General features: G+C 48.6%; 1 protein-coding gene and 1 long non-coding RNA gene across 4 annotated transcripts; one reads left to right on the top strand and one right to left on the bottom strand.

The window, feature by feature from the left end:
- Positions 1-1,289: 1,289 nt before the first annotated feature.
- Positions 1,290-27,517, bottom strand: TAPBPL (TAP binding protein like). Of its 3 annotated transcripts, XM_065584811.1 has the most exons (8): positions 27,476-27,517; positions 18,483-18,642; positions 17,422-17,670; positions 6,870-7,145; positions 5,559-5,900; positions 5,016-5,345; positions 4,164-4,259; positions 1,290-3,112 (listed from the first exon to the last, which is right to left on the bottom strand). In XM_065584811.1, the coding sequence occupies exons 2-8, from the start codon at positions 18,529-18,531 to the stop codon at positions 3,072-3,074; spliced, it is 1,383 nt and encodes a 460-aa protein (XP_065440883.1). In that variant the 5' UTR covers positions 18,532-18,642; positions 27,476-27,517; the 3' UTR covers positions 1,290-3,071. The 3 variants fall into 3 exon arrangements, with proteins under 3 accessions (XP_065440883.1, XP_005313465.2, XP_005313464.2); XM_005313408.5 differs by lacking the exon at positions 27,476-27,517 and having other exon boundaries at positions 18,483-18,686; XM_005313407.4 differs by lacking the exon at positions 27,476-27,517 and having other exon boundaries at positions 17,422-17,673; positions 18,483-18,648.
- Positions 22,837-23,591, top strand: LOC135981605 (uncharacterized). Its single transcript, XR_010598705.1, has 2 exons — positions 22,837-22,970; positions 23,397-23,591. It is a non-coding gene; the product is annotated as an uncharacterized LOC135981605 (long non-coding RNA).
- Positions 27,518-27,520: the final 3 nt, after the last annotated feature.

Raw genomic sequence — 27,520 nt, 5'->3', positions numbered from 1 at the left:
AGCGGGAGTGTCAAGCAATGTCTGCTGCTGCTGCTGCCTCTGCAACTGGCTGACTGCTTGCACTGTACTCTGCCATCACTAGCTACGTGCTACCACCTCTGTTGCTGTTATCTCTGCTGCTGTTCAGCTCTGCTGCGGTCATCAGTGCTGCTTGCCACTCACTGCCACTTCTGTGATGCCCCATTCTGAGGTTCTACCACTTAGCCCAGCTCTTAGTGATTTCTCTGGATAGTGAGGAATCTCTCTACTGTTGCCTCTTGTCTTCCATTGCAACACTGTCTTCACACCAGGTTGAAGGCTTAAAGCTGCTCATCAGTGATTTCAGCTCTGATAATCACTCAACAGAAACAAGAACTTTTAATTGAGTTTACTCAACTCTCCCTTTGAACACTAAAGAGAACAGAACCAAATAGTATCTAGAACCCTTCAAAGCAGAGCCCACACCACTAAATAAGAACATCTGTCCCTAACCATCTAACTTTCACTGGGATGTGACATCCCTACTCCCTACTTAGCAAGTGGGTTTGAGGTTAGGGTGACCCCCTCAATCAGGGCATGCTAAGCACAGTTCTGCTGCCCTTTACTCATACAGTAAGGATAACAACATTTCATTACCCCTGCATTCTAAGTGATTTGTATCCCAAAACCAGCCAAAATTTATCACTTTGGCAACAGTAGCTCTGTCTGCTGAACACCTAGGTGTGTGTATGCAAATATAATCTGGTCCTGAGGTCTTCCCCCCACCCCCCGTTTCTTTTTGCTGAATTTTCTTTCTGCTGCCATGGTTGAAACTCCTGCATGGGGATGGGGATCATTACTGAGACAGCCCCTTTACCCCAGTTTGTTTCCTATTGGTTACACTTCATATTGCTTGTTAGGATATAGATATTCAGGCCTATTTCCGATCGAAAATAAGGAAAAAGGAACTTGGGATTTAAGCTTGCTGGAAGTTCACCCCAATAAATATTGAACTGTTTGTACCTTCGGACTTTGGTTATTGTTGCTCTCTGATCATGCAAGAAGGAGCAGGGAAGTGGGAGGGTGAAGGAATAAGCCCTCTAAACATTGCTCTTTACAGAATGAGGCTGGGAATGAAATACTTCATTTTTACCTTATTACTTTTGCAGAAAAGGACAAAGAAGAGAATTGTATAATAACTAGTAAACCTCTATTGTGATCTGTCACTTTGCAATTTCACCCTTCCACCTCTCCTGAGAGGTGGTGGCATGATGATTCTCCCTCCCCAGACCTTCCAATTCAGGTGAGTTTGGAGTTAAAGTGGAAATGTGTTAGAAAAATAACAACAGGGTTTTATTCAGAAGTCAAATTCAAACTAGCACAAAGTGCAGTGAATACCGTATCTCATTTGAGCCAGTTACAGAGTGAGCCCCACTCCTCACCCACAGCCTCTCCCACCCTGAGCTTCCCAAATACAGTATTTTAGCAAGATACTAACAAGGGATGTAACTGGCTCTCAATCTCTCCTGCTGAAGAGCTTCTTCATATAAATAATTAAATATTCATTGGATAAGAAAGAGGAGACAAAGCAGGAGTTTGACTCTGTAGCTCAGTGGTCAGGGCAATCCCCTGAGATGTGAGAGAGGCCCAGCTCCAAAAATATTTTATCTATATCAAGTGGAACAGCTTCAGCAGGGAAGACTGAGACATAACCACCCCAGAATACTCAACAACTCAGTAGTTAGAGCACTCACCTGGGATGTGGGAGAACTGACTTCAAGTCCCTGCTCCAATTCAGGCAGAACAGGGATACAAACCTGGGCCTCTTACATTATAGGGGAGTGCTCTACCCACTAAGCTAATAATGTTATTAAGTTGCATTATTGTAGCACATAGGATCTCTAGTTGTGACCAGGATCCCATTGTGCTAGGCACTGTACAAACAGAACAAAAAGACAGTTCCTGCCCCAAAGAGCTTACAATCTAAGCGTAAAGCAAGAGACTTGTAGGGGAATAAAAGGAAACAATGAGACAATAATGGTCAGGCTGATCAGCATTCTAACCATTGTCAATATATTACAGGCATCATGGCAAAGGAGAGTTTTGCGGATGTATTTGAAGGTGGATGCTTTGTGAATGTTTTCAGGGAGCCCCTCCCACGTGTGCTGAACAGCATGGGAGAAAGTAGAAAGATGCTTGTCTGAAAATGTAACCCATGGCCAATGGAGGCTGGCATGATGGGCCCATCAGAGATGAGCATCAACATTCAATACCAAATGAGAGATGCTAGGTAGGGTGGGAAATGGCCAAGAAGGGACTAGAAGATGAATACAAGCAGTTTATATTTGATGTGATAGAGAAGGGAGAGCCAGGGGAGGAATTAAAAGCTAGGGATGACATGGGCAAAGTGATGGTGTACACATACACACACACGTATATACATACACCCACCAAATTTTTGACCTGCTTGCTCCTAGCTGTCTTTGTTCAAGGCCTGATCTGAATCTGATAGGTATGCTCCGAGCATGCCTCTGGGATCAGGCCCTGCAGGTGATAAAGGCAGGGTATTGCTTAGGTTGACAATCCTACTAGGGGTTATGCATGAGCTAGGGAACCAAGCAGCTCAGTGGCATCAGGAATTAAGTGATTTTGTGTATGTTCACAGGCAGAACTTAGGTGCTTAGGGGACTTTTCCAGCAGAACCTTAGGTGCACTAGGAATTTAGGCAGCTAAAGGGTTAGGCACCAGCTGAGCAGAGGTTTGAGGATCTCAGTGGTGCCTAAATGTTGGACTTAGGCACCTAAAATGCCTACATCCCTTTGTGGATCTAGCTCTGTGTACCTGAAAGTGTGAGAAGAACAGTGTTACATGGAGTTTAATGATATTATCCCCACGCACATGATGGAGACACCCCCTTTTCTCTGACTCCACCTTTCCAGGGTCACAAGGGTCCTCCTATTCCTTCCTACAGAGCTGCAAGGGAGTCCCTGGAAAAGGTGACAGCTCCATTAATGTAAAATGGGAGGTTAATTTCAGAGTGGTTGGGTCTTCATCTGGTCTGGGGTCTGTCAGAGGGGGCGCAGGAATAAGGGTAACTGAGTTAACTGTCCCTTTTATCCTGAAGTGTCCAGAGATTTCTCAGACTTTGGATCAACTGAAAAGAGAAAAATAATGAGATTCAGGGTGACAAAAACAATCAGTAAAATGTCATTCTCTTCCATGTTCTGCAGCTACCAGGGTGATGGTAGGCTAATATTAACGGCTTTCCCTTCCCCCTGCCCCAGTTCTTGTCATGCAAACAGAAAGCAGAAGACCAGTAGTAGTGCACCTTTGATCCTACCCCTTATAATTTATGGTCATTTTGGAGGGTCTGGGGGCTTTAGTACCACCTCTTCTGTATCCCATGGGAGGAGTAAGGAGTGAGGTTGTGCTCCAGTCAGGGACAGGGACTTCTTTGGCTTTTAGTATTTCTTACACCTTCACCCCCATTCCTCTTGCCTCTCCCGACTGGCTGCTTGACCTTATCTCAGGAGAGGAGTTGAGGCAGGACTGTCCTTCAAATGTCTGCTCGTATATTACACACCCATTCTGCCCAACAACACTTTAGCTCTATCTCTTCTCTCTTTTCACCTGATCTGCTTGTGAGCAGATGTAACACACAGTGTCTTTGTTCATACATATTAGTAAGAATATAAAAATATCAAAAGTCAAATGGGCAAACAAGACCTGAAATTCTGTCTCAGGCAAATATACAGGCCTGAGTACTACGTTATCATCACTAACACTCCTAAGAGCTACCCCTCTCCTCCCTAGCAAGAGGCACTGTAAGAAGAGAAGCAGGAGAACTAGCTACGGAATGATCTCCCGGTTACTCCATTTCCAGCTTCTCCCTCAAGGAGGCACAATGGAAAGGAGGTAGGAGCACGAGGTATGAGGGGAGCTCCCAAATACTCCAGTCTGGGCTTCTCCCAGCAAGGCTGCTGTAGGGAAGGAGGCGGGACAGCTGGTTGTGAGGGAGCTTCCAGCTATGCTACTCCCTACAGGAAGCACTGTAATTAGAGTGGCAGGAGCGCTAGCTGTAGCAGGTGCTCCAAGCTACTCCAGTCTCTGCCTCTCACAGCCAGCGGCACCGTAGGAAGCAGGGCAGGAGCTCTGACTGTGGAACCTCAGACTAGGGAGAGGGCTGAAGTGCTTTAAACTCTTACCTGTTTTTCTTCTCCTGAGCAAGAGGCCAACGAGAGCAGCAAGGAAGATGAAAGTAGCAATGAAGGCTCCCACAAGCTCTTTAGATGTTTTTTGCTCTGTTGGAGAAAGAGGGGGAGTCAGTGATGTGAAGCTCATCTGAGTCTGTTTCAGAGAGCTAAAATTCTTCACACAGATCACACACAGGGCAGGGTTGGGATCCTATTGGAGGAGAGATGTGGAAAGTTCCTGGGGAAAGATTAGGATCTCATTAGAGAGAAGTGACAGTCCATAGGGCAGCATCAGGTCCCATCAGGGGGAGAAGTATGTGGTGGGGGGAGGGCAGAGTATGCTTTCAGGCAAAGCTGACTTCTTATTGGGTAGAACAGTGCCACAGGGAGCAGGGACTATGCTGAGTTCCTATTGGGGAAGGAAGGGGGTGAGGGCAAAGAAGGTCCTGGTTCCCTTGGAGACAACAGTGTATAGGGGTCCTTGGGGCATGGTTAGGTTCCCAATAAGGAGTCCGCCGAGCAGGATCAGGGTCCAAGTGCTGCCTTTTTGCTCCCTTGAAATGACTGCCCCCTTAACAGAGTAAGGTGCTGCACGATGCAGAGAACATGCTTTACAAAGTGCTTTAGAGGATGCAATAAGAGCTGAAGAAGTGCAACTGAGAAGCCAGGAGAGGAAAGAAGGGATGGGGAATGAGGGCAGGCAGGGAAATTGGGAGAAATTGGAGGTGCTCCAAATGGGATGGGGTTATAGTACCCACCAATTGAGAGGTGAGGGAAGAGCTGGAGCTAGGAGATCAGAGGGTTGAAGCAAAAGCTGAGAGGCGGGGCAATAAGGAGCACTCACCCTCCTTTCCCCCTGTTTACCTGGTGCTCTGAGCTGGGCACTAGCTGTGATTGGCTCTTCAAGGGCCAGATGTGAGACATGACAGCGGTAGGTGATAGGTCCCAGCTCTGTGGCTGTGTTGATACTCAGGTACGAATTGATGCTGTAGGTGCCATCCTGGGCTTGCCTATGGCTGGAGAAGTATGTGCTTGAGCCTGAGATAGGGACCTTGTCCTTGTCATCAGGGGCCTCCCGTGTCCACTTCACCGACACATCCAGGGGGTAATAGCCAGAGATCTCACAGGTCAGGGTAGTGGCTCCATCCCCCTCACGTGACACCAACTCTGGGAACAAACGGACTCTTGGGGGCTCTGGAGGGGGTTAAACATGAAATTAAATCCAGCCGGTGATAAACTGTGTTTGAGGGGATGGAGTAGTACAGAGGAGTCCCTCAGCCCCACTGGGTGGAGCTGGGGAAGCAAGGAGGGGAGCAGAGAGATGGGGGAAGGGTGAGGTTCTGGTGAATGGGGCCTGTCTCCCCTATTGCCCCCTAACTAGGTATCCTTAGAGCATCATTGCCTCACCGACCAACTGCAGCTGGATGATGTTCTGGGCCTGGTGCTGGGGGGTGGACAGTAAACAAATGTATGTCCCTTCATCCCCCACACCCACTCCATGCAGGCTAAGTGATGCATCTCCAGTCTCCAGCAGTTGCCCCACATCCACATGGGCCGTTGACTGTTCTGCTTGTGCCACATCCCCCGCCTGATAGTGAAACACTCTACGTCCGCTGCCTCGGTGCTGCAGCCTCCACTCCAGCGAGGCCAGTGGAGAGCTGGAAGCCAAGGCAAAGCTGCAGTCCAGGGTGACGGAGGTGCCAAGTCGGGTACGCAAAGTAGGGGTGCGAGATGACAACTGGAATTCAACTAGGAACAAAGAGAAGGAGAAAGACGAATAGACTGAGACAGTGTTAAATATATGTGGTTATGGAAGACTCCCCCTGGCAGGACATCAGGGACTGGGTCACAGTTCCACCCCCTTGGAGGAAGCATGCTGTGGACTGATTGGCCATGCTGGGTTGAAAGGTTGGAGATGTGTCTCCCCGCAAGAAGATCCCATCCTGCAGGTTGCAGCGCTATTAGCAGGGTATGGGGAGTACGTGCATATTGCTCTCCTTGCTACACCAAACTCTTGGAGAGCAGACATAGCACTTGCCAAGGGTCACAGTGGTGTGGCAAATAATGAACATAAGAACATAAGAACAGCCATACTGGGTCAGACCAAAGGTCCATCTAGCCCAGTATCCTGTCTACTAACAGTGGCAATGCCCCAGAAGGAATGAACAGAACAGGTAATCATCAAGTGATCCATCCCCTGTTGCCCATTCCCAGCTTCTGGCAAACAGAGGCTAGAGACACCATCCCTGCCCATCCTGGCTAATAGCCATTGATGAACCTAACCTCCATGGACTTATCTAGTCCCTTTTCAAACCCTGGTATAGTCTTATAGTGACAGTGGTGGGGAGAACAACGGGGCCAGAATTGTGGAGTCAAGGGGCACAGAAATGCAAGGGCAGAGTGATCAAGGGGGCACATTGGTGGCCCAGCAGTTACATCCTGCAGATAGCAGGAGGCCCAGAGGGCCCCGTACATTTGAGCTTCCCTCAAGAAGAGGATTATCTATCCTGCTAACTCACAGCATGTGCGGTCCCTTTCTCTAGTTCCCTTAAGTCCCGGACTACAGAGTGGGGTGGTATTCCTGGGGTCTCTAGTTCCCATAGCACTCCTTGGTGTGGAGGCTTCAGCCCTGGAGTGTCTGGCTCCCCTAGTATTCCCTGGTGCAGTAGGTGCATTCCAGCACTAAGGTCTTTTCCCCTAATTTGCCACTTTCTTTACCTGTGGTCAGCACTGTGCCCTCCTTGCTTACAGGGACCTTCAGCCTTGGGTGCAGCACAACCATTCTGTCATCTTCCTCCCTGTCACTGCTGACCTTCAGCACCAGGGCTATGCTGATCCCACTGGACAACTTCAGGGTCCCCATGAACCAGGAGGCCTGGCTGGGCCCCTCATCTGCCAGGTGTAGGCTGTATGGAGAGATCTCACAGGTCACTTCCTCCCCAGCACAGTCTGCATGCAGCAGGGATTCCGCATATGGGACGGGTACCAAACTTGCTGTAATGAGAAAGAGAAGACATGTAGTTTGATGAATGGAACAGGAAAAACAGGATCAAGTTTCAGTAGGGACCTATTCTGGTGAGACGCCAAGGGCTGTCTACACCTAGTGTAAAATGGGGTCAGGCTGCTGCTATGCAAACACAAGAGCCTTAGCATGTAATATTGGTCTCCCAGCTTGTTTAAAGAAGTTCTTGTGGCGAATGAAGGAGTCATATGTATTATTTTTATGAATATCATATATTCTTCAGTTTACCTGTTTGCTTTAACTATGCAGCCAGACTGGATAATCTCAAAGGCTGTTGGGGGAAAACAACAGGGAACAAAACAATAACAGACAGACGATACCTTAAAGGAACAATAGGGAGAGCTATAATTTGGGAAATACCTACCTGCCTACATACCAACCATGCTAGCAAGGTTTATTCTTCCCAAGCCTAAACCTAGGAGCAAAGGGGATGCTGAAACATTAAAGGTCCCAGCCTGAAAAAGGAAGAGGTATTGAGGGCACAGCAACAGCTAGAGATGTGAGTCTGTCAAAGAGAAAATCTACTTGCCAAATCAATTATTGTTACTGAAGCACATGCCAATCTTTCTTGTTGCCTGCACTCTCTTCAGCTATACTCCACGTGACAAAATATGGGAGTGCTTTTAATAATTTGTTAATACTGTATATTGGCCTGGCTCTGGTGAGGTAGTTTTTGTGAGAATGTCTTTGATTAAGGTCTTCCCAACAGGTGACCATCTGGGATGGTCCAGGCAGATAGGAGAAGATGGCTCAAGATGATCCTGTAACAGCTTTGCCAACTTTTTCTTATAGCCCCCGCTGAAATCAAACATTTGCATGAGAATTTCAGCTTTGATTAAAAAAGTAAGTTTCTAACCATTGTGATTGAGGAGAAAAACTTTGTTTCAACCGCTAAGTAAAAATATTTTGTTTTAAAATATTTGATTATTTTGTTGGTCATTATCACTGGTCACAGGTTCCCAAGGGAAGGAAACACAGGTGCCCAAAACCTAGCTGGACCTGCACCGTGATAAGCAGCTGTCATACATGGGGCACTGGTCCCAGCCCTGATCCAAGTATGGAAGAATCACAAGATTCCATCCCCAAACAGACAAGGGCAAGAGGCCCAAGACCTGATTTGGGTTCTCTGAGAGAGACTAGAAAGGGGACTGAAGTGCAGCTAGTCCTGTAGCTGTGATAGTCCCCTTCTTGCACCCTCTCCTCTCCTTGTACCCAACCCTTATACCCCTGGCAAGTTGCAGACCCAGGGTGAAGTGTACGTTCTTCCACAAAGGAACTTTGTCCTCAGTTGAAGGCAGCAGGTTCTGTGGCTTGGTGTCTAGGTGGGACATGAGGGCAAGGAAATGTATAGTATAGACCACGAGCATAGCGAGATGTTTCAGAGATAGTCCAAATGTATAACATGCAGCCAGTTTGAAAAGTGCACAGTGAGGAAGGTGCTTGCAGAGCCCGGTGAACAGGGTAGCTGTAATTCTGCTGCTGGTTTGATGCATATTCATTATGATGATATGATACATTTTTAAATTACATTATCACACATGATTTTTCTCTGCTTTTATCATCAACTGGTTTGAACTCAGGACTTTCAGATCAACAACACAGACTTCTACCACTTGATCTCACTGGGTATGTCTACACTGCAAGTAGACACCCACAGCTGGCCTGTGCCAGCTGACTCAGGCTCAGGGGACTCATGCTGCAGAGCTGTTTAATTGCAGTGTAGACGTCCGGGCTTGGGCTGGAGCCCAGGCTCCAGGACACTGCGAGGTGGGAGGGTCATAGAGCCTGGGCTTCAGCCCAAGCACAGAAGTCTACACTGCAATTAAACAGCCCTGCTGCCTGAGTCCCCGAGGCCCAGTCAGCTGGCACGGGCCAACCACAGGTTTTTAATTGCAGTGTAGACATACCCAAGGAAGGAGTAAGTGGTAGCAGAAGTAGCCTGTGGAGCCTACAGATTAGGCACTAGAGGGTAGTGTGACACACTTTGCTAGAGGGTTACATAGCTGCTTGCTTGACAGCATAGAACTGTAGGTATCAGGATTCTCAGGCTCTCTCCTACCTTCTCCCTAGTCAAACAGCACTTCAGCACTCTCACTGCAGACCATCCTCAAATCCCCAACCACTTTTTTGCCACTTTCATGTCCAACCTTGAACTCTCCCCTCTCTTGTCATTTCCACTTTTCCACTCAAAATCTTGCTGATTTTTTCAGCAAGATTAGAAAAAGCCGCTCTTTCCTTCCCCTTTGCTATCTTCTCTTCCTTTTTCACTGTCACTGAAGCTGAGATCTCTCATCTGTAGCTTTCCTCCTCTAACCATTTCAGCAGCCCCACATCCCATCCAAGTGTGTCCCCCTTCATCATGTTCTCCTTTGCCCCACTCTCTCCCTTCCTACCCTTCTTCATTCCCACCTTCTTCCTTACCTTCACCCCACACCTTCCCTGTTCTCTACCTCTCTACTATCAACTTCACCATGCAACTTTGCACTCTCTCTCTCTCCCTGTCTTTATCTAAGGAGGAAGGAAGCTGTCCATGTGTTTATGACAGTGGTGGACTGCAGTTCAGGAGCCCAGGGTTGCACACTGCAAAATTGCCATGCAATAGCAGCTCCAACTGAGGTCCAGGGGTGCAAGTGCACCCACAGAAACCAGGTCCGGATAAGAACTGACTTGCACTGGCAGGACCACCTTAGGCAGGGTGTGAAAAAACATCCATCCCAAGATGCCCCGCATCTGGCCCTCATTTTTAAAGTTCTCCCACGATCCCGTATTACCCTTGGCAAGTCCCAGCGCCAGCTACTTGGCCTAGCAACAGGTCTCACCAACCAATACAAAATTCAGGCGGGCAGGGCAGCAGCCAATCAAAATATGATGTTGCCCTGGCCAATCATTAGGATCCAAGCTCACCCTCCTCTGCCAATTACAGAGCCAGAGAAGGAGTGTTTTTTTCTACCCAGCAACATGGAACGTGTGGCCAATTACAAAAACACACCAATGGAAATATCAGGCAGGCCAAGCCCGCCCTCATTGCTATCCGGCCTAGCAACCTCTCAGGAAGGGTCTAAGGCCTAATAATATCGGTACAGATTTAGCCAATCAGGAAAGGAAGCAAGGTGATTGACAGACCAATATTAACCCCTTGAGGAAGCTAGTGCTGCAGGCTGCTGGTTTGCTGTCCTTGCCTTAAGTAATGGAATTTGGGTGAAGATGGCTCACCCACTGCATTGAGAGGGGGTGAGGCTGGGAGTATGGAGCAGATCTTGGCTGGATCTAGGATGCCCTCACTGATCAGGAGGGCAATTCTTCAAGGTGCTGAGGTTGTTGAATACCTTGTGTGTGTTTTCCTGGACCACAGTGTCCTGTATCCACTGTCCTTGAGAGTAGCTCCTGGGATGCCCAGCTGAAGTAATCAACAGCTGGTGTCTGAGCCACTGTAACTGTCTTGTCCAGGGACAAAGAAGATTCCTTTGGTGGTGAAGGCAGCTGGAGCATTTCCCTCACTGCTTCTATCACATCTTCAGAGGTTCCCTCTAGTTCTAGGGAGGGTGCTCTGGCCAGCAACACCAGAGGCAACTGAAATCTTCTCCTCTTTGCTGAGACATTGGAGGGGACCCTGCTCCAAGATCTATGGGAGGGCAGGCCAATGAGGCCATGGTGGCAGGTTGTACTGATACTGGCATAACTGGGTATGCCCCATCCAATGCTAGTTCTGCACCAGGACTCAGTACTGCATGCTTCCGAGTACCCTTGGCAGTATCAACCTCGCTCCTCAGGTGAGGGTCCCTGCTCAGTGTGGTAGAGAAGGAGTATATTGGTGACAGGGATGAAAAGTAGCTCTCAGGAAACGGCAGTGCTAATAGTTGTGACAATGGCTCCAATGGTAGGGCTGATGGTGCCAATATCAATGTTGATGCCTGTACTAGCATTGGGTCTGGTGCCGAGAGGAGCAGTTCCCAGTCAAGGGCATATTTTGAAACTCAGAAGGGCTCCAGTTTTGAAGTTATGAAGTGTCGAAAATTGATAAAGAAAGTTAAAGACATCAAGAAAAAAACCATGCTGGCAGGTGCAAGGACAATAAGTAGTTTTTTAAGTGTATGAGGAACAAAAGAAATCCTAGCAATGGTATAGGCCCATTACTGGATGGAGATGGTAACATTAGAATAATAGGGTTGGAAGGGACCTCAGAAAGTCATCTAGTCAAACCCTCTGCTCAAAGCAGGACCAAACCCCAGACAGATTTTTTTACCGCAGTTCCCTAAATGGCCCTCTCAAGGTTTGAACTCACAACGCTGGGTTTAGCAGGCCAATGCTGAAACCACTGAGCTATAATGATGCTGAAAAGGCAGAAGAGTTCAATAAATATTTCTGTTCTGTATTTGAAAAGAAGCAGGATGACATACTCATATCACATGAGGATGATGAAGTACAGTATTTTCAAGAACTCAGTAACTAGGAATTATGTTAACCAATATCTATAAAGCACAAAATAATTTAAATCACCAGGTCCCTAGATAACTGGCATCCAAGAGTCATAAAAAAGTGTTGGCTGAGGAGATCTCTGGCCTGCTGATGTTAATTTTTAATAAATCTTGAAATACTGGGGTGCAATGGGGCACTCACCTCCTGAGTACCTCCTATTGGCTGGGTGAAGTACTGCAGTCCTCTTTTCCCCACTCATAGTACCCTCTATAGGTTGTCAACCTCGCTAGGCAGGTCTTCAGAGGCTCAGCCCTCTGGCCAACTCACTGTCCTCAACAGATGAACCCCTTCCGGGGTAGCAAAAGTCCAACAAACTATCTGCCCACATGAGGGTCTTCAACCCCATCTCTGGGACCTTTAAATCCAGTCCCTTCGCTCAGGCTTCTGAAGGAAACTTGTCCCCTTCTTGGGGCTTAGGCCACTTTGCTAGTGGCCAGTGGGGGAACACAGGCCCACCCACTACTCCAGGTCCCAACTCAGGAATCCTATAAACCACAACCAAAATACTGCTGCCTCCAGTTTGCTGCTATTCCCTGGACCTTTTCCCACATAGCTCCCTTCTCTTCACCCTTCCCTCAGGGCTGAAGTTCTCAGATCTTCTTCCTCCTCATGGAACACAAGTACCACCAAAACCCTCCCTCTAGTTCTCTCTCAAGCTCCTGTGACCAGCAAGGAGCACCCTGCCTTGTTCCTCTGGACTCAGCCAGGAACTGACCTGCTCAGGCCCAGCAGCAGCTTTTATTTGATTAGGGTTACCATATTTTGTGCCTCCAAATGGAGGACACTCCACGCCCCCCAGCCCCGCCCCCAGCCCCGCCCAACCCCGCCCCCTCCCCAAAGTCTCCGCCCCCTCCCCTGCTTCTCGCGAATATTTGATTCGCGGGAAGCCTGAAGCAGGTAAGGGGGGTGTGGGGGGAGGAGGCGCGGCCCAGGCTGGCCCCCCGGCGTTTCCAGCCTGGGTCGGCTCGGGCCCTGGGGTGCCGGCCCCGGCCGACCACCCCCAGCCCGCCCAGCACTGCCGGCCCCCGGCGGCCCGGCGCACCCCCCGGCTCCCTGCCGGCCCGGCTCCCCGCGGGCCCGGCCGACCCGGCTCCCCGCCGGCCCGGCTCCCCGCGGGCCCGGCTGACCCGGCTCCCCGCGGGCCCGGCTGACCGGCTCCCCGCGGGCCCGGCTGACCCGGCTCCCCGCGGGCCCGGCTCCCTGCGGGCCCGGCTGGCCCGGCTCCCCGCCGGCCCGGCTGACCCGGCTCCCCGCGGGCCCGGCTCCCCCCGGCCCGGCTGACCCGGCTCCCCGCCGGCCCGGCTGACCTCCCGATTTTCCCGGACATGCCGGGCTTTTGGGGATTTCCCCCCGGACGGGGATTTGAGCCCCCAAAAGCCGGACATGTCCGGGAAAATCCGGACGTATGGTAACCCTAATTTGATCCTCCTGGGCTCTGACTGGCTGCTTCTATGCAACCCTTCTAAGCAGGCCTGGAGGACCCATCTTCACTGCTCCTCTCCTGGGGCAGGGTGAGGTAGGACCACAAGGCCTCCAGCAAGGGGCTTTGAACGGCCAGGTACATCCTGTCACATGGGAAATTCCAGAAGACTGGAAGAGTGGTAATGTTGTGCCACGTTTCAAAAACAGCGAGTAGGATGACACAGGCAACTGTAGGTCAGTTAGCTTGATATCAGTCCCCGGCAAAATAACAGAATAGCTGATACAGGATTCAATTAATAAAAAATTTAAATGACAGAAATATAATTAATGCCTCTCCACATGCTTTTATTTTAAATAGATTTTGTCAAACAAACCTGAATTCATTCTTTGATGTGATTGCAAGTTCGGTTGATAAAAGCAGATGTAAGACACTTAGACTTTTGTAAGGTGTTTGACTCAGTACTGCATGCCAATATGATTTTAAAAATTAGCATTAACACAATATCAATACAGCACATGTTAAATGGATTAAGAACATTTTTGTCAATGATATGGAAGTAAATATAAAATCACTGCTGATAAAATTTTCAGATGACACAAAGACTGGCAGAGTGGTAAATAGCAATGAGGATGGGGCAATCATACAGAAGGAAGTGGACCAGTTGGTAACCTGGTGTGACATTATCTGACTAAAATATGACCATGTAGATCGGGGTGGGCAAACTATGTCCCGCAGGCCGGATCTGGCCCGTCAGGGCTTGGATCCGGCCTGCGGGATTGCCACTCCCATGGCACCACGGGCACCGCGCTGCTTCTGGGAGCGGTGCGGGAACAGGGCCGGCAGGCAGGGAGCCTGCCCTGGCCCTGCTGCACCCCGTTGCCAGCCCAGAGCCACCCCAGGTAAGCGGTGCCGGGCTGGAGCCCGCACCCCAAATCCCTCCTGCACCCCGCACCCCAACTCCCTGCCCTGAGCCACCTGCCACACCCTGCCTGCATCCCTGCCGCACCCCGCACCCTTCCTGCACCCCAAACTCCTGCCCTGAGCTCCCTCCCACACTCCTCCCTGCACCCCTGCCCTGAGCCCCTTCCTGCACTCTGCACCCCCTCCTGCACCCAAACCCCCTTCCCTGAGCCCCCTCGTACACTCCGCGCCCCTCCTCTGCCCCAACCCCCTGCCCTGAGCCCCTTCCTGCACACCACACCCCCTCCCAAACACTGCACTCCCTCCCGCACCCCAACCCTCTGCCCCAGCCCTACATTCAAGGCCCAGCATGCAATTTCCCCACCCAGATGTGGCCCTTGGGCCAAAAAGTTTGCCCACCTCTGATGTAGATCATTGTTGCTATCGCTGTTATATAATTGCAACAAATATTGTACAAAAGTTGTCAAGTAAGGTGTCTATGGAAAGGTTATGATTTGCTGAATATAATTATGCTATTTGTATGCATGTAACATTTTGTATTTGAAGTTATGAGCATTGGTTCTATACCTGGATTTCAAATGTCTTCGCCTGCGGTAGTGCTGACAAGGTAGTTAGCCAGCACATCTTGGAGGAACTGTTGAAATTGAGTGGCCCATCAAAAGAACATTTAACTCACAATGGAAGACGCCCACCTACCCTAAATGGACTTTCCTGTGAACGTGCTGTTTGAGGTATAGGTAATGGCTTCTACTGTGTCTAATCATGCACGGACATGTGACTTGCCTATGTGACTCCAAACATTATCTTGTCAACTATGATTTTCCACTAGCTGTGCTGAGGGCTTTGTTTGAAACAATGGGTTTCCCTCCACATGGCAGAAGCTATAAAAGGCCCTGGAAACACCTCCATTTTGCCTCTTTCCTGCTCCAGCTCTTTCCTGCTCAAGCCTCTGGACTATGGAATTATATCAATGGGAGCATTCTAACCAAGGGATCAAGGACCTTCTATTGATTTGGAAGCAACCAGAGACTTGACTTAAGCCAGCATTTTATTCCATCACTGCTACAAGCCTGAACCAAGAACTTTGCAATTATTGTATGTACCTGATTCCTTTAACCAATTTTAACTTTCACCTTTCATTCTTTCCTTTTATAAATAAACCTTTATATTGTAGATACTAAAGGATTGGCAACAGCATGATTTTTGGGTAAGATCTAAGTTATATATTGACCTGGGTATGTGGCTGGTCCTTTGGGATCAGAAGAACCTTTTGTTTGATTAAATTGATTTAAAGAACCACTCATCTCTAAGTCTAGTGTTTTCGGACTTGGACTGGAATGCCAAAGGAAACTGCTTTTATGACTTCTTGTTAGCCAGTGTGGTGAAACAGAAGTTAACTTTTGTTGCTGGTTTTGTATATCTCATGGGAGAATAACCACTAGTTTGGGGTATGTCCGCCCTATTTCTCAGCAGTTTGTCCTGAATTTGGTATTCTCAGTTGTGTTCCACAAAGGCACTGTTACACCTGGGCGCATTCAAACAATTTGCATTTGAATACTACAGCCAAATGCAAAACTGTACATCTAGGAACAGGAGATGCAGGCCCAAGTTATAAAATTGAGGCTATATCCTGAAAATAGTGACCATCCAACAGATTTAGGGGCTGTAGTGGACAAACATTCAATATGAGTTCCCAGTGTGATGCTGTGGCAAAAAGGGTTAATGTGATCCTTGAACATATAAACAGGAGTGTAGTGCGTATGCCCCTGGTGAAACTGATAATGGAATACATGTACAGATGTGATTGTCCACATTTTAAACAAAACGTTGAAAATTCTGCAGAGGGTTCAGAGAAGAGCCACAAAAATTATTTGAGGGCTGGAAAAAATGTTTACAATGAGAGGCTTAAAGAGCTCAATCTGCTTAGTTTATCAAAAAGAAGATTGAGAGGTTACTTGATTCCAGTGTATAAGGGCCTCCACGGGGAGAAAATATCAGGTGTGAAAGAGCTCTTTAATCTAGTGAGAAAGGCCTAACAAAGAACTAATGGCTGGAGGTTGAAGCCAACCAAATTCAAATGAAAAATAAGACATATTTTCTAACAGAGAAGGTGATTAGCTCTTGGAACAACTACCATCTCTTTAAGTCTTCAGATCACGATTGGATGCCTTTCCGGACAAACACCAGTGACTGGGCTCAATACAGAGATAAAGGGGAGAAATTTTATGGCCTGTATTATACAGGATGTTAAACTAGATCAGCCGTTCTCAAACTGTGGGCCAGGACCCCAAAGTGGGTCGCAACCCCATTTTAATGGGGTCGCCAGAGCTGGCTTAGACTTGCCGGGGCTTGGGGCTGAAGCCTGAGCTCCACTGCCTGGGGCCGAAGCAGAAGCCATGCGTGAGGGATTCAGCCCTGGGCACAGGGGCTCAGGTTACAGGTCCTCTGGTTGGGACTGAAGCCCTTGGGCTTCGGCTTTGACCCGTACCCTTTCCAGGGAACTATGGCTCAGACTTTGGCTTTGGCTCCCCACCCAGGACAGTGGGAATCATGCGGACTCAGGCTTCGGTCCCCCCTCCTGGGGTCATGTAGTAATTTTTGTTGTGAAAAGGGGGTTGCGGTGCATTGAAGTTTGAGAACCCCATAACTAGATTATCTAATGGTCCCTTCTCGCCTTAAAGTAGATGAATATTTTAATTAAAATCTATGAATATTCTGGTCCATGGCCTTGTCTATATTGGGACTTTAGCTACTGATATAACTGGGATTTTAGCCACAGTGCAAACTCTCTTCTGTATGATACGATTTATATCGCTGCAGCCAGATTATCACCAGGGCAGTTTATTCGCGTTTCAGTCTCCATCAGTGAAAATAATGGCTTTTCCTTTTTTCACTAGGAGTACCAATGCAATTATCTTAGAAGGGGACTGTGATGGTAACTCATTAATAAGTATGTGGTGCTCAGATATTGTGGTGGTGGGTCATGTGGGTAAGTAGTGTTGTTATAGCCATGCTGGTCCCAGGATTTTAGAGAGACAAAGTGGTTGAAGCAATATCTTTTATTGGAGCAACTTCTGTTGGTGAAAGAGACAAGCTTTCAAGCTACACAGAGCTCTTCTTTGGATCTCAAGGAGGGCTGAATAAGAGCTAGCTCTGTGTAGGTCAAAAGCTTGTCTCTCTCACCAACAGAAGTTGTTCCAATAAAAGATTTTACCTCACTCACCTTGTCCGTCTAATGTAAGTAAGTTGATAGATAGTGACTCTGTCTCTATTTACACAGCGCCCTTCATCCTGCTATCCCTTTGTCCATCACATGTCCTGTGAGTCCCTGAGGCAGGGCTCTGTGTTTTGAGTCTGTGCAGATTCAGTTCACTCATGGATTACTGTGGCTGGCATGGCAATTCTCCTATCCCCAGCTCCTCACTCACCTGAGACTTCAAAGATGATGGGAGAAGCGGAGTCAGTATTTGTGCCTGGCGCCTCATAATTGGTGACACTGTCCAAGCTTCCATCATCAGCAATGCTGACACCTCTCAGCACTAGGGTGGCAGGGTCTGAGGAGAATGATCCAGCAAAGGCACCCGGAAATCCACCCACAGCTTCCTCTATATAATGACAGTCCAAGACCACATCCACAGAGCGTAATTGGGACCCTGGGGCCAGCTCCACTGGCAGCTCTGCTGAGAAGAAAAAGAACCAGCTGAAAGGTGGGGTGCACACACACACATACACATACTTGCTGCCCCATTGGGACAAGACATTTGGCACTGACATCTTGCCCTTTGCTGGGGCAGCCCTATAGAAAAGGGGACGATCCAGGTGAGCCCTGGGGCACGCTACCACCACACAATTCCCCTCCTTCCCTGGAACACCTCCCCTTAAGTACCACTTCCCAGTTTGGTATTACTTGCCCATCCCCCACTGCCATCATCCTTTTGGAAGACCCTAGGCACTCTCCTATGATTATCAACTTATACTATCACACCGCCCCCTGGTGTCACCACCACAAGGTCCATCCATCTCTGGGGGGGGGGGGCATGGGGGCCCATTTGTCTAATCCCTTCTGGGACACAAGCTGCTAATCAACTGTTCCCCTCTTGCTCCCTGAGGCTATAATGCAGGGGTGGCCAAAATGTGCCTCATGAGCCACATGTGGCCCTTTTACCGTTAAGTGCGGCTCACAGAGCCCCCGCCCCTTCCCCCCATTCTCCACCTAACAGACGGGGGGAGGGAGCTTGGGCCCTCTGCCTTGCAGCAGGGTGGTGAGATAGGGGCTTCTGCCCAGAGGAGGCGGGGGGGTCTCGGGGCTTCAGCAGGAGCAGGGCTGAAACACCAAGCGGAGCCCTGGCAGGTGCGCTCTGGCTCTGGAACTTCTGAAGATTGTGCTATGCGGCTGGGAGGGTTTGGCCACCCCTGCTATAATGGGCCTTCTGAAGAGGCATCCCTGTAGACCAGCCAGAATCCCACAGCTGACACCTCCTAAACTCACCAGCCTTCAGAGCCAGTACTCCACAGATGAGGATGAGCCCTAGATTCATTTTGTCCCCCAAACAAGGGGTTCCAGACACCCTAAAACATCAGGCGTCTGTGCTAGAATCAAACTCTGAATGAGTCTTCAGCCTTCTAGTGCCTTTCCTTTCACTTTCACTCTGACAACCAAAAACAGACTGGAGAATATTAACTCCTTCCTTACCTAAGAGAGGAGCCGGTTAGCCTGAGACACTTGGAAACCAGATAACGGGAGATTGCAGGTTAGGATTGAGGGGCATCAGCAAAACTGGCTGTTTAACTCTCTGAATTGCATTTTTTGATAAAACTCTCCTGTGTCAGTCTCTTCCAAAATCCATTTTGTGCCACATTTTCTTTTTTTGAGATCCCCAAGCCTCTGTGGAGCCATTTGAATCTGTGTTCAGATGCATTTTTAAAAGATTTGTGCTCACAAAATAGTTTTTGCTGATCATTCTTCAGCTGAATAGAAGTGCTTGAAAGTTGTCTCCTATGAGTTACGTGTAACAAACTATCTGAGTTCAGTGGGTGTGACATGAATTCCAGAAACAAGGAAAGTTTGTTCTCAGAATGAAAAAAAAAAAAAATCTAGATTTAGAAAGTGAAGGAAAAAATCCAGCAACTCAACAGAGATGAGTGAGAAAGAGGCTAAGTATTTCTGATATACCAAAGGTTGACTAAGTTTCTCTGTCTCTCTCACATATACTGCAAGAAAATGGCTTTTTTTTAATTAGGGAGGAGCATACTGTTAGCCAAATGGGCTCGTTTCCCCCTGGAGCTGCCCAATTACCCCAAGGAGGCACGGGAGTCTAGAAGACGGCTTCAAGTTCTTTATTGATCAGTCAGCTGAGCGGGTGTCCCCCTCGACTCATGCCAGAGGGAGGAACACACCTTACAAGCACAACTGGGCTTCTCTTATACAGAGAGACAAACAACTTAGCGTGTCTAAATTCTGCTAACCTATGCATTGTTTAAATTCAGTTCTAGTAGTAATCAGGATACATCTGTTAGCTTCCCGTCCTTCACATTCCTTTCCCAGGGTCCGTCCAACCCCCTCCCCTTTGCCATATATCTTCTATACATCCTGTATACGTGCAGCTTCATGCATGGGAAACAACAGTGAGAGCTGAGATAAGCATGTTTACTGGGATAACAAGCAGAAGCCGAGATAAACATGTTTTTCAGTTTTTGGGCCTAACAAGATTCCCCCCTAAAAAGCATTTTGAGAGCCTTATGGCCCCCAATCCTCAGCCTTCACCGGCTGGTATAGGGCCATCATTTGTTGGTGTATAATTTGATTAGCCATTCGTCGGACTAATGCAACTACACAGGGAGCAAAGCAAGCTAGGGTTAATAGGGTTGTAATAAAGAGTACAAAGAGAAGAAGGCCTTCTCGGAGCCATCCCAGTTGCGGTAACCAGGACGTGAACCAGTCCATATTCCACCCACCCCATGTTTGGACCGGGACATGGGCTAGCTTCCTCATTTCTTTTGTTAGCTGTTTTACCGCCTTTCCATTATCATCTATTTGTAAACAGCAGTTAGATTAGTTTAATTTTGCACAGATTCCCCCTTCTTCTGCCAGCAAATAATCAAGAACTAGATGGTGCTGGTAGAGCACATTTCTCATCTGAGTGGACTGATCGACCAAAAGATCAAGAGCTGCAGCCGTCTGATTAGTTATTATTTCTAAAATGGCTTGCAGCCTAATTATCCGATTCAAGTTGTAAATGGGCTCCCTTGCTCCTGAGATCCACTCATTAGGATTCCATGAAGTTTGACCATAATGTTTTATAATTCTCTCAGGGGGCCACTCCTGAGCCCCCCATGTTTGAGAGCTTCCGGCAGTCAGGGTGGAATCCACGAACCGCCTTTCTTTAATTAAACCCTAATTCCCAATTTATTTCCCTGCATCTGGGGTAATAGAAAGAACAAGGGTCTTATATATCCAACATAACATATCCCAGACCAATTTGGAGGCAATCTTCAGTAGGCATAGGACCCGCAGATCCAATAATGGCCCTTTAGAGCCCAGGTTCCATTAGCAAAGGGGCCATTTCAGGTTTCCTCATTCTCATCGTCCTTTAGATGGTCAAAATATAAAGGATTACCTGGCCCTAAAGGTCCCCCTACCATTCCATTAACTGAACTGCAATAATCACATCTCCACGCCCCAGCTCCTGCTTTCCAGACACAATCGCAGACCCATTTTGGCTGATTGGTGCTAGACCAGAATTGTTTAAAACCCCATACTCGAGTTCCATTCTGATTCTGCCATGCCCATTTGAAACCACCGTACCACGTGGTTCTTGCTAGTGGTATTGTCTAGCTGGCAACTCGTGAATAGGGTGTCAAAGAACCCATCTTGTCCTACCGCCCTGCAACCTTCGGCCGTAGGGTAGTATTGTTTGGAGCATTTCACCCAACTATTATTGGTGAGCCTCACATGGGTCTGGTTCCATTGCCCCTGATATTTAGAGCAGTCATACAGATGACAATAAGGGTCCCAGCAATCAAACCCTGGGGATAGAGTCCAATCACACTTGCTTTCTCCCAAGTACACTCCCTCCCGCCTTGTCCGATTAAGGCAGAGAATACCCATTCCAGAAGAATACAGTCGCCAGGGGCTACTATCCTCAGTCCAAACCCCCGTTCCATCGTGGACTATACTCAAATTGCTGAGCCACCATTTGGGCTGTACCGGCTGGGCTACCCAAGGCCATTCATTTAACTCCCCTGGGCCTCCGCACACCCAACAGTTACTGAGGTTAATGGATTTTGCTATTGTCTCCCCCAGCTGTAAAAACCTATTTTCCCAACCATAATAGTGGTGGAAGCACATAAACAAAGATATTAACAATAATTTCATTATCTTTTTCTAAACAGTCCCTTTAGTCCGTCCAGTTGCTGATACTCACAGGTGGAGTCTTCACCTGTGCCACCCCGGGCGTCCGGAGCCGGGGCGGGCAGAGGGCTGGTGTCCTCTTCCGCTAGTTCAGTCTCCGGGTTAGGGTTCAGAAACCGCCTTACCCGCGTATAGTGTGTCCATTTGTCACTCCCAAGAACTTTGACTGCAGCTTGGCTGATGAGCGAGACAGTGTGCGGGCCGTCCCACCGTGGTGTTAGGGGGTCACGCTTCCACTTCTTGACGAGGACCTGATCACCAATCTGGAACGGGTACATGGGCTGGTCCAAGGGAAGGGCCTAAAAAGGCACCGCGTCGATGCAGCTGTAACAAAACAGATTGCAACCCAGAGACCTGTTTCCATAAGGAGTCCTTCCCCATTTCCCAGTTTACATCCTCCCGGAACCCCGGGATAATGGTGAAAGCTTAAGACCCTTACGTGGGGCCCTTCGAATGCGGGTAAGGGCGAGTGGTAACGCATCAAGCCACTTTAAACTAGACTCTGTGCCTAGTTTAGTGAGGGTATCCTTGAGAGTTCTATTCATTCTTTCCACCTGTCCCGTGCTTTGCGGCCTCCAGGGTGTATGCAACTTCCATTGTATACCGAGTGCCTGGGACACCTGTTGCAAGACTTCAATACAGTCATGAGTGGGGCTGGTCTCATAGGAAACCCAAGGGTCAGGCAATAGGGTAGCTAGGTTGAGGGAACTAACTGTCTCCAGGTTAAGTTAGGGGCTAGCAAGGGCCCTACCTCATATCTGGTATGTCGACTGGGATTTAGATGCTTTTCCCCAGCGCCTGTCCCCAGTATTTGAGGCATCCCGTGGGGAACCACAACCTCAGTGTCCCCCCCCCAGGGTAAACTTTTCAGCCTCCTGTACAAGGAGAGCGGTTGCTGCAACGGCCCATAAGCAGGCAGGCCACCCCTTGGCGACAGGGTCCAAGACCTTCGAATAGTATCCAATGGGTCGCCAGGTTGGCCCTGACCTTTGGCACAGGACTCCAGCTGCCACCCCTCCTCTTTCATGAACGTATAGGGTGAATGGCTTCCGGGAATCTGTGAGGGCTAGAGCGGGAGGCTGAACCAAGCCTTCTTTAAGCTCTCGAAATGCTTTTTCCATTTCCCTGGTCCATTTCTAGTGGAGTAGACCTTCTTTAGTCAAAGACTCATATAGTTGTCTGGCCTCTCCCCCATAGCCAGGGATCCAGAGTCGACAGAAGCCAGTCAATCCCAGAAAAGCCCTTAGTTCTCGGGGGTTCCGGGGCTGAGGGCTATCAAGTATAACCTGGATTCTTTCTTTGCCCAAACTGCGACTCCCTTGGCAGAGGTGGTATCCAAGGAAGGTGACCTGCTGCTTAACCAACTGAGCTTTTTCCTTTGATACTTTATATCCCTGTACCCCAAGGTGATTGAGGAGATCTACAGTTTGCTCCTTGCAGACTGTCTCTGTTTCAGTACTTAAGAGCAGATCATCGCAGTACTGAACTATGTTACATGCAGGATGGTTAGCCAGGAATGGGGCCAGGTCCCTTTTTAACTGGCTGCCAAAAATCTCGGGTGCACAGGTGTTGCGGAGTGTGGGGGAGTCAGGGCCCTGCACCCCTCTTCCCGAGATTCACTGCGACTCTCAACCAGCCAGTAAAGCAGAAAGTTTATTTAAGGACAGGAACACAGTCTCAAGCAGAGCGTGTAGGTACGACCAGACCCCCTCAATTAGGTCCCTCTGGGAGGTTCAGGGAGCTTAGACCCCAGCTTGGGGTTCCCTGCGTTGCACCACCCAGCCCAAACCGAAACCAAACTCCCAACTCCTCCCGCTGCTCCTCTCCTTTGTTCAGTCTCCCGGGCAGAAGGTGTTAATCCTTCCCACCCCCGTTCCTGGCTCAGGTTACAGCTCAGGTAGCTTCCTTCAAGGGAAGTCCCCCCTCCTCACTGCAATCCCCCTGCAACATTCCCAGGTCAAATCTGCCCTGCTCCCTGCTCCGTCACAACAGGTAAGTCCTTGTGGGACAACGGTCCAAAGTTATTGAGCTTTGTAGTGGGTATCTGGGTCCTCCCACTCAAAGGCAAACAGTCTCTACTATTAACTTGTTAATTTGTCTTAGGTCCTGGACCAACCGATACTGCCCATTAGGCTTAGGCACCCCCATTATTGGAGTATTGTATGGGGACGTGTCTTCCTTTAACCACCCGTACTGCAAAAACTTTTGAATCAGGGGTTTTAACCCGATCCGAGTGGTTAACTTAAGGGGGTATTGTCGAATTCGGACTGGGCTGCTTCCCTCCTTAAGGGAAATATGCACTGGTGTAGCATTCCTGGCTCGGGCCACGCCTCCTTTCTCTGCCCAGACCTTGGGATTTACACACACACACACACCCCAGCCAGCTGGGGCTGGCTTCCATCACTTCCCTTGCATTCCAGGGAGTGATCTCTAGCATTTATGAGAGCCATCTGATAATTAGAGGCTTGTTGCTTAGGGATTCTGACTTCCATTGTCCCGTTATCGAATGAGATCTCCGCCTGTAATTTAGTGAGGATATCTCCTCCGAGCAGCGCTATGGGGCAGGAGGGACTGCAAACAAACTGATGGGAAATTTGACGGTCCCCTATTTTTACTAGGAGAGGCAAAGTTTTTTCCAAAGCTGTAGTTTGTCCCTCTATCCCCTGGACTATGGCACGTCCCCGAGCTCTATCTCGGGGAGCCTTATTAAGGGGGAGCAAACTAAGAGTGGCCCCAGTATCAATAAGGGCTTCAATTGGGCGGCCCTCCACTTTAATTTTTACTGTGGGATCCAGGCTGGCAGCTTGTGCTGTCAGGAGGGGCCGCTGGGTTCCCCGACCCCCCTATGGGGAAGACTCCTCCCCTGAACGTCCTGTACTGTTGTAGAGGATGGGAAGGGACGGAGTTTTATCTTTACGTTCCTTTCCTTTGGGCCATGGCTAAAACGTGGGCCCCTTTCTTCCGAGAACGGGGGATTCTGTTGCTTCCAATTATATAGATCACTAGTGGTAAAGGGAACATATACCATAGTGAGATTACCCTCAGGGGCAGAGGGAATCACAGCCCGCAGACAAGATTTCTTAACAGGGAAACAGGGTTTCCTAACAGGGGCACGGGCCATTAAGGTTTTAATAGTTTGTGATCTACATTTTTGCAACCATGGGGGATGATTGGCCACAAGGTCCTGCCAAATATCTATATAGGGATATTGGTCCCAATGCCCATCCCAGGTCACAATAGTATGTACTGCTTGTACAACCCCTGGTTTGAGCGTCCCTCCCTCGGGCCATTCCACCCCGAATGTCATCCATTCAAGAGTACAGAATTTTACAAGCTTGTCTTTACATAATACAATTCCATAATTAGCCTGGCGTCTAAACGCCTTCCAGTTATCCAGCATACATCCCAGGGGTGTCCAGGAGAAGGTGCTTTGTCCGGACCCCATTATGCTTTACCCAGAGTTTTCCGAGACAGAGATATCAAGAGGGGGAAGAGGTATAGATCTAGTTCTAACTCAGATATCCGCTGGGTCACGAGGTTCGGCTGACCCCCCTTGCAATCAAGATATCCTGGTCATCGGGTTTCCCCTTGCAGGAGTCTTGGGGCGGCTGAAGTCAGCTTAAGCCTCAGACCTGTCAGCGGCACTCATTCATCTTTCACACAGATCCTTTAATCAGTTACAATCTCGGTTTCCAACACACCATTAAGAGGAGAAACAAGATTACCCCTCCCAGAAACAAGAGTAATCCCTGAGGTTTCTCCAAGTCCCAATAATTGTTAAAAACGGCTCATGGACTTGTGGAGTTAGTTACGTTACTCATTGACCGTTATTTGCTTACCCTTTAACCAAAAACACAACAAGACATTTACAAAGCTACAATAATGTTAACATACCTTCCCGTATACAGGCTGCCTAGGGGATTTCCACTGTCCAACCCACACCTCGGGGGCGTTATTCCTCAAACCCAGGAGGTAAACGCACTTACCGCCCGAAGTGGCCGCGTCCGGCAGTCAGACTTCCCCTCCTTCTGAAGCCGTCTTGCTTCCATGTCCTTCAGAGTTCTCTTCAGAGAGGACGCAGCCGCCCCGGCCGATTGTGACGATCCGAGGCCCGAGCAAAGCAACAGCTCGAGGTGGCCACTCCTCGGAATCGCCCTCGGCCGTCGGTCAGTGCCCTCTACAGGGAGAGAAGTCCCGGCGGAGTCGCCATTTGTTAGCCAAATGGGCTCGTTTCCCCCTGGAGCTGCCCAATTACCCCAAGGAGGCACGGGAGTCTAGAAGACGGCTTCAAGTTCTTTATTGATCAGTCAGCTGAGCGGGTGTCCCCCTCGACTCATGCCAGAGGGAGGAACACACCTTACAAGCACAACTGGGCTTCTCTTATACAGAGAGACAAACAACTTAGCGTGTCTAAATTCTGCTAACCTATGCATTGTTTAAATTCAGTTCTAGTAGTAATCAGGATACATCTGTTAGCTTCCCGTCCTTCACATTCCTTTCCCAGGGTCCGTCCAACCCCCTCCCCTTTGCCATATATCTTCTATACATCCTGTATACGTGCAGCTTCATGCATGGGAAACAACAGTGAGAGCTGAGATAAGCATGTTTACTGGGATAACAAGCAGAAGCCGAGATAAACATGTTTTTCAGTTTTTGGGCCTAACAATACTGTTATCTTCACACAGATGTACAGGTGTACAGCTATGCTGTGTTGGAAGTGTCACCTTAACTTTGCTTTTCCTTGCTTTATGTTTGTTGTTTGTTTGAGTTTGAGGGTTTGTTTTTGTTTGTTTGTTTTTGGTTGGTTTTTGTTTTTCTTTTCTTCCTTTGAGGCTGTAAAGGGTTTTGCATGTGAACTTCACTTGTTTTGGGAAGAATTGGGGGTAGTGAAGGGGGTATGATTGAGGTGCATCTGTAGGAGGGCTTCCTGTATACAGTAAGCTGCTCCACAGGTAGACCCTCAATCATGACCCCCTTCATGCTGGAGCTGTGACTCTCATGAGGATCTGAATGGGTTTAAGGTTTTACAGTGTTCCCCTTTCCCCAAAAAACAATCCAGTGGAATGGCCTTCCACCCCAATATTACCACAAACCGACCTATACCTTGGGAGTGTTTGAATGAGCCCTTTGAATTCCAGGTTTCAGAGTAGCAGCCGTGTTAGTCTGTATCCGCAAAAAGAACAGGCGTACTTGTGGCACCTTAGAGACTAACAAATTTATTTGAGCATAAGCTTTCGTGGGCTACAACAAATTCATTCCATTCTATGCATCTGATGAGGTGGGCTGTAGCCCACAAAAGCTTATGCTCAAATAAATTTATTAGTCTCTAAAGTGCCACAAGTACTCCTGTTCTTTCTTTGAATTCCAAGGATCCTGCATCTTTTTCTGAATCTGCCATGTTTCCTTTTAACTCCTCTCCACAAGCAGAACCTCCCTACATCCATTCCCCACCCTAAGCTGACCCTTACACAGGATCAGTCATGACACATGGCTTCAGAGGCAGATTAGTAGATGTTACAGTCTTCTGTAGCAAGCTGAGTTGAAAGAGAGAGGTTAGCATGTGAAATCTACCAGGCTTTGTCAGAGAAGCAAAATGGTGCATAGCTTTCCTTCCTTAGTGTAACTCTGGATTGCTAGAAAAAGCCTCAGAATTAAACCTCCCACATTACTGTGAACCCGTTTTCTCTCCAAAAGCACTGGGAGTCATGCTGAAATTATACCTTATGTCCCAGAATTCGCTGCACCTCCATGCATCCTTCCAAAATGATGTCACCTGTCCTTTAACACACAGCTTCTGAATGCTCTGTCCCTCCTCCCACCCAGATGAAATGCATTTCTTCCTTCCTGAACCCAACGTCCAGCCCTGCTCCATGTCTCTCCACATTGCCCTTACTTCTGAAAGTAATGCAACATACCCTTTTCTCCCTGCCCTGACACGCTGCAGTCAAGTACAAGGAAGTACAGAACAGAGCTCAAAAAATGTATGCTGTTATTTCTCCTCTGTAGTGAGGAGCTGTTATTACAGCCAATTGGAAAAGACACCCCAACCACCTCCTCGAGTCCCACCATACCATTATCTCCGGCGTCTCTGAAGCAGAAACCTCAGAGCTCCTAGC

The sequence above is a fragment of the Chrysemys picta genome, chromosome 1, assembly GCF_011386835.1.
Source record: "Chrysemys picta bellii isolate R12L10 chromosome 1, ASM1138683v2, whole genome shotgun sequence".
Taxonomy (NCBI): domain Eukaryota; kingdom Metazoa; phylum Chordata; order Testudines; family Emydidae; genus Chrysemys; species Chrysemys picta.
The sequence above is the reverse complement of the archived record's forward strand: the minus strand, read 5'-3'. Positions and strand labels throughout refer to the sequence as shown.

Excerpts from the sequence above, each read along its gene's own strand:
- TAPBPL (XM_005313407.4), bottom strand. The coding sequence starts at position 18,531 with ATGAATCTAGGGCTCATCCTCATCTGTGGAGTACTGGCTCTGAAGGCT. Across the intron at positions 17,674-18,482 it reads AGTACTGGCTCTGAAGGCTG|CAGAGCTGCCAGTGGAGCTG; the intron begins GTGAGTTTAGGA and ends TTTTCTTCTCAG. Across the intron at positions 3,113-4,163 it reads GCTCAGGAGAAGAAAAACAG|TTGATCCAAAGTCTGAGAAA; the intron begins GTAAGAGTTTAA and ends TTCTCTTTTCAG.